At 43.6% G+C, this 14,077-nt stretch overlaps 1 protein-coding gene across 1 annotated transcript in view; it reads left to right on the forward strand.

Moving 5' to 3' along the window:
- Positions 1-14,077, forward strand: part of vps13b (vacuolar protein sorting 13 homolog B) — a 433,420-nt gene that overhangs the window by 371,936 nt on the left and 47,407 nt on the right. Inside the window, exons 48-51 of the mRNA XM_079241403.1 lie at positions 2,854-3,114; positions 4,693-4,776; positions 7,786-7,961; positions 12,238-12,408. Coding sequence (XP_079097529.1) covers positions 2,854-3,114; positions 4,693-4,776; positions 7,786-7,961; positions 12,238-12,408 — 692 coding nt within the window. The remainder of the gene's footprint in view (positions 1-2,853; positions 3,115-4,692; positions 4,777-7,785; positions 7,962-12,237; positions 12,409-14,077) is intronic.

Consider the following 14,077-nt stretch of genomic DNA (forward strand, 5'->3'; position numbering starts at 1 on the left):
AGCTGCAGGAGGTTCTCCCATCTGAAGCTGCAGGAGGATCTCCCATCTGAAGCTGCAGGAGGATCTCCCAGCTGAAGCTGCAGGAGGATCTCCCAGCTGAGGCTGCAGGAGGATCTCCCAGCTGAAGCTGCAGGAGGATCTCCCAGCTGAAGCTGCAGGAGGATCTCCCATCTGAAGCTGCAGGAGGATCTCCCATCTGAAGCTGCAGGAGGATCTCCCAGCTGAGGCTGCAGGAGGATCTCCCAGCTGAAGCTGCAGGAGGATCTCCCAGCTGAAGCTGCAGGAGGATCTCCCAGCTGAGGCTGCAGGAGGATCTCCCAGCTGAAGCTGCAGGCTGCAGGAGGATCTCCCATCTGAAGCTGCAGGAGGATCTCCCAGCTGAAGCTGCAGGAGGATCTCCCATCTGAAGCTGCAGGAGGATCTCCCATCTGAAGCTGCAGGAGGATGTCCCAGCTGAAGCTGCAGGAGGATCTCCCAGCTGAAGCTTCAGGCTGCAGGAGGATCTCCCAGCTGAGGCTGCAGGAGGATCTCCCAGCTGAGGCTGCAGGAGGATCTCCCAGCTGAGGCTGCAGGAGGATCTCCCAGCTGAAGCTGCAGGAGGATCTCCCATCTGAAGCTGCAGGCTGCAGGAGGATCTCCCAGCTGAAGCTGCAGGAGGACCTCCCAGCTGAAGCTGCAGATTGTCTCACACTGCTTTTAGAAACATCGATTGATGGAGCAATTTCCTTCTTTAAAAGTCAAAATGCACAAACATGTATGATGTAAAGAAACTTTCACACACAGTATTGCGTTATGTGTCCCGTGTGAAAGCTTCCAGCTGACCTGGTCGTCTCAGCTTTCTTTACAATCACACATCATCCCCTGTTCAGACGCCACGAGCTGCGTGCAGCGCACATCACTGCACATGCTGGGAGCGGCAACCCTCATGCCACGCATCCCAGGGAGAAACTCAGCTAAACTTTTTTATCCAGAAGCCGTGAGACAGATAAACGCAGAAAAAACGCTAATATTGACTTCCTCTTATTTGCATGTGCTAAATAATCTTATACAATATTTATAATACAATATTTATAAATTGAAGGGGGGGTATTTATTGTGTTTTAGTGTAGATTGTAGAATTTTAGTTTCTGCTGACATTTGGGACCTGAGGCAGCGTTTCGTTCTTTGTATTTATTTGCTTGAATGACAATAAACTTGAACTGAACTAAAAGAAGAAGAAGAAGCGATTCTATGAGGAAGGAAGAGAACGTGAGAACAGCTCTGTCCACCTCAGAGCTTCTGAAAATGGCTCCACACAGCCAAGGAGTTGCCTGAAAGCAGAGACGTCCATCTCGTCACTGTGGGACAAAAACAAATCAAACCATGAATCGTTTCTCGCTTCTGCTGTTTTGCAGTCATACATTGTATTTTACCTTTAAAAATCTCTGCTGATGTGTTGTTCTGTGACTCAGGCTGTGTCCGAATGTCCACGCTGGTTCCTACATACTACCTAGGGATGGGAAAATAGAATCGAAAAATCTAAATTCTGGATTTTTTGCTTCATGATTTTTTTGTTTAAAAAAACTTTCAAATTTAAGAAATTAATCCACTATAAAATTAGTCATTTTTATTGTTTTTATTGATCTTTTTACTTGTCTTCTTGGCCATTATAGCAGCAGAATGATGGTCTGGCTACTGTGTTGTATTTTCCTAGATGAAATTTAAAAAAAAATGATGAGCAAAAAAAGTTTTATACATTTTCTTTTGTTTTTATCTAAATCAACTGTATCGAATCCAAAAAATCTGAATGAAATCGTCACAGCTCTAATACTACCTTATATACTGGTCACGAATGTCCAGACCCTACTAAAGTAGCGCACTCAAAATTACCCACAATGCATCTTGAAGAGAATCGATGGTCTCTGGACGGGTCCTTGTAGACCACAATGCATTGCAGCCAGAGTTGAAAATGACACGAATGTTAACGCGGGTTCAACTATTCATCTTTTCTCCTTTTTTATTGAACAGATGTGCAACAAAGAAAGAATAAAGTACAATTTGATGAAATAAAATACTTTCACACGAGTTTAGATTGGATTTGGAGTGTTGCGGGGTGGTTGTTGTGGCAACATCTGGTAGTCAGTGTCGGCCTGTGTAGTAAATGAGGTGTGGGGGACCACTGTGGACACTGGACACCACCTCAGTCTTTGTTAGAAATGGATCATGAAGGTACTGCAGGTTGCCATGGCGATGATGTTTTATAGCGAGGTAGTCTGTCTTCTTGTCCTGTACCGTGTTGGGCTTCATTCTTTCTGGATCCTCATGGTGTTTAGAAGGGGAATTTAGGGGTCCATCCCTTCGTTGTCCTGACCCGACCATCGACAGAGATGTGGATTATTAATACCACAGATGGCTTCTGGAGATTTTTACCTGCATTAAACATGCCTAAAACTGCTCAGATGCACTTTTTACCTAATAACTCTGCACAGTTCCTCATCAGACATCACTTTACTCGTTTCTGGATGAACTGGCTTCTATCCTCTGGTGTTCACTGAAAGCAGTGTTTCAGGAGGAAACAACCATTAACTTTCTCTACTATGTTCTTTTACTTCCACACAGTAATACATACGTTGATTCTGACACCTTTCTGGTAATCTCACATGTCTCAGTTTACACACAGTAAACTGACAGTGTGTCCGTATGTACTGTGCTTTAATGTGCTAGATAAATAAAACTTGCTGACTACTTCCAGCCCTTGTGGTTGTGAAGATATATTTAATATGTTTTGGGCATTTTATTTCAGACAAGAGACGGAGAAACAGACCAACAGGTTAACATCTCTGGCTTGGTGTGTTAAACATCCTTCTCTCGCAGGTCATCATCTGTGGACGGCAGGTGATGTGCAGCTACCTGACCCAGGATATCGAGCTGCGGGTCGTGCAGCACTACGTGGGGCCTGACGGTCAGACGGTGGTCAGAGAACACTGTGACTGCCTGGAGGCGGGAGCCAAGCTGCCTTCCTATGTGCTGGAAGACTCAGAGATGACGGAGCTGTGTGTGAGAGCACAAGGAGATGAAGACTGGTCCCAGGATGTTCAGCTGGACAGGAGGGACAGCAGCAGCTCGGTCGTACAGGTGGAACATCACCACTACGTTATATCATCCTCTGTATCTGTGTGAACTGTTTGCTGATATGAACATTACTTATATCTAACGGCATTCTTAAACCTCTAGATCTACAACACATAGATGGGGTTTGTGAGATGGAAAAACACATGTAGACCTGTAGTAGCTGCACACAGCGGTCCAAACGCAGGCTGATGAATGTGCTTGTCCAACCAGAACAGATAGACACACACATTTAGAGTTGGCTCTCCGTCTACACACATGTTTGGAGCTGGTGACTGGACCACCAACGGGGACCGGATCCTCCTCTTCTGGGTGGCCGCGGTTGCTGAGCTTCCATTCTGCTACTCGCTGTTAGAGAGCAGATTGAGATCTTCCAGCAGATAGGCTTACAAAGGCGCCCTGAGCCATAACCTGACCACGCTGAGAGGTAGAAAACATAGTTTATGCTCTCACATAACCACACTAACCATATCAGGAAACACTGGCTGATATGTGGGCACCGGCGCAGACTTTGAGGAGGAATTCCAGCTCCGGTCCTGCTGCTCTCAGGGTTTTCCTGACTTTCAGGAGGAGTCCTGGTAACAGCGAGCCATCCTGCCACTTCAGCTTCCCTCTGGCCAGGCTTGGCTCTGAATGAAAGCTAGTAGCTGCTTCCTTAGATCTCCTGCTCTCTCTCCTTTCCCTGTGCTCTCTCGCCCACATGTTGAACCACTCATCTGTCTTATTTTCAGCTCCTCTTCCTGCTTTACTTCATCTTGAGACATCAAACTGGTCCACCTGTCCTATCTGCAGGTTCCCTCCCGTCTGTGTTTGTCTCATTTCTCATCTGTCTGAAGTAACTCCTTACTCGTATCTCACCTTCCTCCTCCACAACCTTTATTTCAACATGTCTTCTTCTTTTATTTTTGCTCTTGTCCTTTACTTTTGACAAAGCAGGAGGTTGTCATGACCTTATTTCAGTGCTGAGTCTTACTTTATCTGACTCAAGCCTACGTGTTTGCCAAGGTTACACCCCCTCATCCCCACCGGACTGTTTTGCAAGTGCCTGTATATGAAGAATAAACGCTCATTCCTTCTTTGCTCCGCTCTGCTGTCCCCGGCAGTAAATGAAGTCCCCTTGCTGTCATAAATTGAACCACTTGTAATGTGTCTTGGCATCCCGGAGCTTTAATGAGGAGCGAGGAATAAATGGGACAAACACCAGTGACACATTAAGCGTGCTCAGCCTTCGGTGGGCACATTCTCAGCCTTTAAATCTTGCAGAGATTTTACTGCCTGTAATGACCCATTATCTGGCACTAATAGTTGTCAGTTGCCTCAGCCATGCGGAGCATTAGGGAGGCTCAACATTTTACTACTGGAAGAAGCCAAGAAACAAAGAATTTTAGGACAAAACATGATAATGCAACACTGATGGAGGCATTTCCATGTTTTATATCATGACCACAAACAAACACCGACCCAACACGTTGTTGTTTAGTGACGTTAAGACGGTAAAGAGTGTTTAAACTGACTGCATCCTCCTGATAAAACGCTCTAAACTGTTGCATTAATGAATAAGGAGAGCTGTTTGTTTCCTCTCAGGTGGCCTGCTCCAGTGGCTCCTTGCTCTTTGTCTGGTGCACGCTCATTACCATTGATCCTGACTCTCACATGCAGCAGAGACTGGTGAGTAGCTGGTTTCCTTCTCTTTATTTATTTAGAACAAAAGACCAAACTGTAAAATGAAAACTAAAAACATTAAATACTGCAGTTGTTTCCAAACCAGTACCACGTGCAAACAAAATGGACAATAGGAACACAAAATATTCTTTAGTTCATTACTTGTGAGTTGTAGCTGAGAAGGATGAATTCCTCTGCTACCGTGTGACAGCTGTAGACTCTGCTCGCTGCTCTATATGAAGTAAGTTGAACATTTAACAAGACGGGAGCTGCTTTGACTAAACAACTCTGCTATTTACAGCAGCTGGGCCGTTTATTTCTTAAGTACTCAGCAGGCTTTTCTTTGTGTTCAGGATGAAACGTGCTGTCAGTGTGAAATGGCTTCATACTGACAAGTGTTATTAATTTCAGACATACAACACACTGTGGTCTCTCTTCTTTGCCCAATATTATCGTTACTTGACCATTAGTTGTTCAAAATTGAGAGAAAGATGTATTATATATATATAGATAGATAGATATATAAATTTGTCCATGTTTTACGTGCAGCATGGTGTTTTTACAAAGCTACATGTGTCAGTGTTTGTGTGTCAGTTGTTGTTGAGTTGTTGAGCTGTCGGAGCCAAAAGAAACCCACTATGATAAGAAATGCTTTAGCTTGTTGTTTATATTTGCATCCCACCTCCTCCGGCCCAGTCTCACCTAAATGATGTCAAAGTCAGAGGTCGCCTGAAAAACCATCAGATATGGATCAGATTTAGGAGCACGTATGAAACCGGTTCTGATGTGGAAACATTTGGATTGTGCTGTTCAGACGTGGCTCACACCAGAGGAACAAAGTCCAGTTTTGGCTGCAGTGTGAACCAGAGACCGTATATGAAAGATGGACGGAGCCTCCGGTGGTTAAAAGTGAAGCCTATGCAGAAGTGAAAAACTGCAGTTCCCCCTTCATCCACTAGGGGCTGCAAAACCGAGCGAATACATACATACATACATATATATATGTATGTATGTGTGTATGTGTGTATATATGTATATATATAATGTATGTGCGAGTGTATATACATGTATATGTAGGTGGGTATGTATGTGCATATACGTGTATGCATTGATCTCTTTCTTTTGTTTTTTACGTTCTCTTTTCTGTTCTCTTTCTGCCCCTTTCCTGTCCTTTCCGGTCAGGTCCAGCAGCACAAACTCTGTAATACAAGGTATTATCCAAAGCAAATAGAAAAATAAAATAAGAATCAAGAAATACAAGGGGATCATTACATGTATAAAAGTTCCCCTTGGCAAAATTAATTTTCTCAGCAGAACACAGCATCCAGAACATCAGTCTGCTTGCTGAAATGCTGGACAAGACAAAAAAAAAAAAAAAACCCGAGCGAATCCCCATAGACTCCCATGTTAAAAAGACCAACTTCACAGCAGAAATAAACATGTTTACAGCCTGGTTCAAAAATCCATTTTCAGTTTAATAGGTCAGGTTTACCTTCATGACAACTGTGGGGGGAGTGAATTTTTTTCTAACTCGCCCATTTAAAAGTATTTTGAACTTGAAGTTCGGCATATTTAGGGGCGTGTCCTTTTGATTGACAGGTACCAATCTCCCGCTTCAAGTCAGAAGAACGCAGAACAACTGCGGTTTTTAGCCGGTTATCAACGTGACTTAGCTTTAGCTCACTTACCTCCGTTAGCTGGTTAGCTCCTGTTATCTCCAGGTTAGCTCAGTTAGCTCTTAGCTACAGAAAGCTCAGAGTTCGCTCGATGTCAATCATCCACCATGACACTCACAGCCCCCCTCTCAGCTCCGCCTCTTTGCCCATATTTGTATTTTCCGGGTGAGACGACACGCATGCCCCTGCCAAGATGGCAACGGTAGGAACCACCCACCGAGCTTCAATTCAGCTCTTCAGAAACCTACGTCACGGAGGTCCGCCCACCTTTTCATATACAGTCTATGGTGTGAACGCAGCCTTTGTTTGGTGTTGTGGTCCAAACTTTGCACCAGTAACTGAATATAAACACCACTCCAAGGCCACGCTGACGCAGCATGCAAAAGTCTGAAATCTGACTTTTATAGCCCATATCTGATCTCTTTACGACAGTCTGAACCGACACAGACCAGCTTTTCATGTGGTTCTAAATCAGACCCATGTCTGATGGCTCTACAAAGTGACCTCCGTCTGAACAGCACGTTTCAGCCCACATTTACGTCATTAAAGCGAGACAGACGTCACAGCTCTGCAGTAGAGGAAGTGGAACACAAAGACTAAATGTAAACAACAGATGAAACAATATTACATCATAATTCTGTCAGCTCTGATTGCACAACATCTTCAGACTTGACACTTGTGCTGACAAGTCCAGCATCCATGTTGACACTGGCAAACAGAGTGCTGCATGGTGCGTCACGTCTTTTTCTGCGTATCCAGCTGTAGACGTGACGTTAAATTATAATATGGACGATTATGCAAAATTCATAGAGGATCTCAGCTAGAAGTCTGGTTGAGCATGAAGCCCTGCAGTGTGACTGTAGCTTATGATAACTCTATTTGCAAGGATTTCTCCACCTTTTTATCAAGGTATGAAAGACACACCACAGAACTTTTTCCATTTTCGACGGCTATATCCGCATCCATCTTGCATCCTACCGGACCTGTTAGCTCTCTCCAGCCAGCAGAAGACCATCTTATGATGTCTCTTGTTTTGTCTCTTTTAGTCTTCTTATATGTCTTTGCTGAATCAGTGATTTGTGTGTTCAAAACAGCCAGTTTCTCATAATACTATGAAGCGAAACTCTGCTGCAACATCACATCGCATCTCCGATGTTAAAGTACACATGATGGATGTCACCGTGTCATCGAACAAGTCAGAGATGCAAAGTTTTGACTACTGATGACTGCACTGAAGCAAAGCTTTTTAGTTTGATGGAAATGGAACACTTGCTTGTGTTTCACTCTCAGGAAAGGATCCAGCTGAAGAAGTAACAATAATTACCTGCTTCTGTTTCAGGTGGTTTTCAGCCCGTTGTTTGTCACCAGGAGCCACTTGCCAGATCCAATCATCGTCCACGTCGAGAAGAGAAGTCTGGGAGTAAAAGAGAGCCAGCTCATACGTGGGCAGGGCCGCGAGGAGCCTCTTTCAAACACCGAGGCCGACCTTACCCACCACCTGACTTTCCAAGCCAGGTAATTAATACAAGCTTCCAAATCAAATAAACAAAGACTGTGGGGGAAAATCTGTTTTTCTATGATAAAGCAGACATCTTAATACCCTAATAAAATCCCATAATGTATAAAAACATGCCATGCTTGACAGGAAAGGTGGGTTTTTCTAAGTATATGATCTCACAAACTACAAAAACACACGACCAGGAATGCATTAAGCACGCAGCCCATCCCACCATGCAGTATATTAACACATCTGTCAAACACTCAGAATGAAACAGTCCCTCCTCGCTAAAAGGCAACTTCCTCTTTTCCCATCCTCTGGACGTGGTTCCCGGCCAGCTGAGCATGTTTATTGGAAAATTTAGTTGGTTCAGTTCAGTATTAAATCATCCACAAATAGCTCATACATCTGCGTGGGAAACGGTACCTTTGGTCTTCTGTGATGGGAGTTCAGAGGGCCTCACCGTGCAAAAACAAGAGAGAAACACTTATTTAAGATTTTCTCAGCGCACATTCTGGCTTCTCTGAGCCATTAATGAAGTCGTGATCCAGGGAATCCGCGCGCACTTCAGGAGAGCGGTAAGCTGCCTTGGCAGCAGCTCCGAGTCCAGCATGTCAGGTTGGACCATGATTACACCTCATTTAGATATCGGCCCGAACAGAGCAGCTGTGTGTGTGTGTGTGTGTGTGCGCACACTGGCATGGGAGGATGTGTTGTGTGTGGACATGTGTGGTCTCAGTCTGTCATGCTGTTCATTAGCTAAGTGCTTGTTTAAGTGCAACACTTATGGCTGGAGCCCGTCGTATACATCACCACTCCCGTGTCATTCTGCCCCAGTTTGGTTGTGTGTGAGATGCTTGTATCTTCTTCTACACATTATAATAAGTCGCACAGAGCGGGATCAGCTCCCCATAAATAAATCCCAAGTATCTTCCATCTTCTTCACATAAGCATGAAATCGGTGCAGATCTCACCGATGCTAACATGTACCATCGGTGCACCCGAGCAGCCGATCGTGCTGCAGACCCGTCCACCACAGAGGTTCGGGTCATTTCTCCACTTCTAGCGAACCACACACACACCAGGTGTGATCTGAAAACCACACACACCAGGTGTGATCTGAAAACCACACACACCAGGTGTGATCTGAAAACCACACACTCTGCTGATTACAAACACTAAATCATAAATAACATGTTGGTTTTATTGTTTTGTAGTCAAACGATTTATTCAGTCTTGAAACAGACAGATGTGACTCTGCCTGCGTGTGAAATGAAACCCTGCTCGTTTCCATGGAGATGAGCTTTTATAGTGAAGGATTGACTCTTCCTGCCGCGCTGTTATTTTGGGGTTTGCTTCTGTCTGGATCTTCATGTGGAATTTGGGGGCCACCCCTCCATTCTCCTGACTCTGACCCTGTCCAGATCCAGGAACCTGTACTACAGGAAGATGGAGATCATTTTGATTCTAACTCAACACTATTTATTTTTTCTTTATTCATCTCAAACACATATACAATAAAAAACAAGGATGCAGATTTATGTAACATTATATCTTATTTGAGAAGGAGCAGAAGGAAACTCAAGGCTTATTTAAATACCTCTCCTTATTTACAGTCTTTAATTTAAACACTTAGAACAAAAATAATGGAACGAACTGTTACCGTAAAAGGAATAAATTTATGGAATGAGACTCAAAAAGAAGTTAAAGAATCAGGAACAATCAATGTATTTAAGAAAAGCATAAAAAGAACAATATTAAAGACTTATGAAGCGTTAGGGGCATAATGTGAATTACCTTGAATATTTACCATGGTGTTACATTTTGGATATCTGTAAATGCTTTCAAAACTACTAAAAAGAAAGGAGTGTAATGGGTAATTAATGCAAATTTTGGAACAACTGGATGTTGTATGTGAATATTGTAAAATGTATAATAAGAATGGACAAAGGATGATTATGAAATTAATTAAGGGGCAGATATCATAAGATTGCTCTTCTTTCTGCTTCTTTTCATTCTTATTCTTATTTTGTATTTATTTTAATGTTGTTTTGAATAAAATAAAATAAAATAAATAAAATGATATGAAATATGGCAACCTTTACATACTGAAAGTCATCAGTCTAAAGGCAAAAAGCAGCAAAATAAATAATGAATTTTTCTTCTTTTTTTTAGATTTATCCAATAACAATTTCTTGTACATTTTTTTAAACTTGATAATATTATTACATAATTTTAAATCATCTCTTAGTCCATTCCATAAAGTTACTCCATAAATGGAAACACATCTGCTTTTTAGGGCAGTGCGTGTGTAATGTTTCTGTAACATAACTTCACCTCTCCGACTGTACACAGAAACTCTGTCTTTAAACATCTTTTGTATGTTATATGACATCTTATTACTTTGAACTTTGAACACAAATTGAGTTATTTTAAACTGAACCAAGTCACAAAATTTGAGGCAACGTACTTTCAAAAATAAATTATTTGTATGATCCATATAACCTGCATGATTGATAACCCTTATGGCCCTTTTTTGTAGAATAACTAGTCTTTGCAGAGTAGTCTTAAACACAATAATTGAAATATGGTAATACTAGAGCGTTGTACAAGGTAAGTAATGTTGTGGAATTTAGTATATATCTACATTTTGCTAGAATACCAACACTTCTGGCTATTTTTTCCACACGATAATCAATGTGAGGTTTCCACCTCAGTTTGTCTTCAAGGACCAAGAAAATACTTTCAGACACTCTTTCAATTTCTAAATCACTACTTATGTCAACGCTAATGGCCACAATCACTTACAAGAACGGCTTGATGGAGATTCCTAGAAGGATCTGGCTGCTACTGTGCTCCAGGTGACACTGTAAACTGCATCCTCATTCTGACACTTCTGTAGTAATCAGTCAGCTTAGCTTTGAAACCCAGACTATCCATGCAGCCCTTGTAATTGTCACCATGTTTTATTTTGGGAACGCCATTTCAGACAGAATGCTGAAGAAGAGGTTAAACTACGTCCAATATCTTCAGATGATGTGGTGATTGGGTCTGCGTTTGTCAAAGTGTCAGTGACATAATTATGTTGTTGCTCCCGCTGCCTTTGTTATCATTTGTAATTCTTTCATGCAAAGACACGAGACAAGAGTTGCCCTGTAGTAGCATCTAGCGGGGAGAAGCTGAACGCAGTCGACTCCTCCTGAGAGAATTTTTAGCTGCAACTGTTGTGTTTAGATATCTAGTGACAAAGTCTGTTATGATTTCAGCTGCCATGGAGGAACCACAGAGGCCATACAGTGACTGGGAATGTATGTGGCCCCTGTTTTTGCAGATAAATCCTTCTCACAAGCACAAAAAACAAGCTGAGAAACAACCAAGTGTCTGTCTTTCTAGATCGCAACCACAATACTCAGCGTATTTATGGTCCGTCCCCATCTGAAGGGCTTGAAACCACACAAACTTGTCCCCCCAGCTCAATCCATCCCTCATCCTTCCATCCTCACAAACACACACAACAAACCACAATTGTAAACATACATATAAGCACACAGCTCCTCACCCAACACAAACCTCTCGGATGGATCCAGTCGTGAATGTTCGCTGGTCAACAGCTCATCTTTCCTTCCTGTAATTACACATAGTTGTGGGCTTTAATGGACGAGGTAGAGAGCAGAGCTGTGGTCTGTCATACAAGACACACAGACGAGTCTGAACCAACCGTTGTGTCCTGCTTTCCTCCGACTGGCCACATCAGAAAGACTGTTTTGCCCCAGTCCAGAAGCAATAGCCCCCGTATTCCCTCTCTTAATAAACTGCGTGGTTTTAGCCAAGCAGAACTGGATGATGCCCAGAAAGAGATGCCATCACATTGTTTAGATTTTTTTCCCCTAATTTTGTTTTTTTTTAAATTTGACTTAAGTTGCGAAATAATCTCTGAGGCTGAGGTTCCATTAGGACTATTTACAAGCATTTAGCCTCCGCTGTGATCTGTGTGACTTAGTGTTTGTGCAGCAAGATGAAAAACCTTTAACACGAAGCAGATTCCATCCACTTCAAGGTTTCCGGGTACGAAAAGGGTCCAGAGAAAGAGATGTCTTGTTTTTATTTATAATCACATTATAAAGGGAGAGTTTCAGATTCTCTGGTGTAAAATAAATGAAAAACCACCCAACGTTTGTTTATGAGCGGTGACTTGTTACTGCCTTTAGAGGTAAACGGTGGATTCACCTGGAAGACAAACACACACACACACACACACACATCTGATTCTGACTTTCTGCTTTTACTCCTCAGGGAGGATGAAGATGCTTCGCAGTGCGCTGTACCCATCTCCACCAGTCTGATCAGGCAGATAGTGAATAAAACAGGAAACGAGGAAAACCCGGAGCACATCCTGGCGGATTTCGACGGTCCCAGGAGCACCGTGGCGCCGCTGTGGCCTTATGTCTCCAAACACACCGACAGGTACTCTGAATGCTGCTCTTCAACGTCTGTAAAGTGTAGGAGCTAGAAATGTCACTCGCTTTCCTTTGCAAGCAAACAGGAAGGAGGAATCATGACACAACGCACATTTCAGGCCACATTCCCTCTCATCATGAACACTTCAAAACACCGCGACGCCTCATAATCCCTCTGAATTAATGCCTGTAATTGTTTTTCTTATTTATTACGGCCCCCATGTGGCAAGCATTTCATAACACACTTTTCATCAAGACCATCCAATAACAGCGAGATTCTTACATTCCTGAGCAAAGTACAGAGTTGTGCAACCGAGCTTTTCTTTCACACAATAAAACTATTAACTGCAGAGACGAGGCAGAGCCGTGGCTGCTTTCCCTGCAGACCAGAGCTGCAGCTTCGCATGCAGAGACGACTTTACACACACCGTCAGCTAGAAACTCTCCACAAATGTCACGATGGCACATCAGGCTCGGAGTTACAGAGTCCCGGTGGGTCTGCTGGACATGTGAGCCACATGTCTGCCCGTGGTTGCTATGGTTTCTCTGCTCTCCTCACACACTCGTAACACTGCGTCGGTACAAACACCAGCATACACATCAGCCACCTTTAACTGTCTCACACGCTGTGTCTTCCTGGGGGGCTGCGGTGTCAGGTTGCTCCCTCTTTCCCCTGTGAGAAGCCAAAGCACAGAAACATCGCCGTTGTGTGAAATCCAGGAATCTGCCACGTTGGAGGAGCATCATGGGAAACGCTGAAACAAAAAGACTCATCAGAGAATTAATAAATGTGTGTAAACACACTCACAACCTGGACAGCGAGAGGAATCCAAAGTTTCATTTGTGTAATTTGCTGTAATATTGATAACAGCAGTAGAGGGGTGTGTGGTCTCAGTGGCACAGCGGCCAAGCCGAACCACCTCAGCTCCCTGGCAGAGTGGGTTGTTTGTTTCTTAAAGGACCAACGGAAGTTAAAAGTGATGAATGTTTTTTTCTTCCTCCGTTGAGTTTCTAGTGGTAGCGAAGTCATTAAACAAACATGTTGTAGTGGTTGGAGGTCGGCTGGGCTCAAGCTGCAGGCTGGGTTTGAGCCCATATAGCTGCAGGGTCGGGGGGGGCGGTTGACGGAGGCTGCTGAGTGCCTTTCTCTCAGTTACCTTCCTGCGAGCCGTGTAATGTGATTTATGAGCTCTGAACTTTGCTGTCCTCAGTCTGGAGGTCACCACACACACACACCGAACATAAACACCAGTAAGGAAAAGCTGCTCCTCGCTCGGCCCCATGTCGACAGGTTGGAAGCTCCAGCCAAGTCCAGGTGGGTTTGTGGGAAAGCGAGTCTTTGAAGTTCAGGGTAAATCTGGGGAAAATGTTTGTTTGCTTCTCCTCCGGCTCCCAAGCCTGTTTAGGGCTCACAAGACCATGATGGCTTTGAAATGGCTGCTGCGTCGGTGAATGTCTGGAAACATGGCTGAGTGTTTGTCTGTCTGTGTCTCAACATTCCCGTGTGAGATCCCAGATGCCCTGTCAACTCTTCCCTCAGTCTGTTTGGATTGCGGAACTCGCTGGAAGCCCGTGGCTTTCCTGATACTTGTTTAGTCTTTGTGTCTGAAGCGAGCGCGTTAACGGTCTCTCCTCGCGCAAACGTTTGTTTGCTACTACTACTACTACTACTACTA

The sequence above is a fragment of the Telmatherina bonti genome, assembly GCF_933228915.1.
Source record: "Telmatherina bonti genome assembly, chromosome: 5".
Lineage (NCBI taxonomy): Eukaryota > Metazoa > Chordata > Actinopteri > Atheriniformes > Telmatherinidae > Telmatherina > Telmatherina bonti.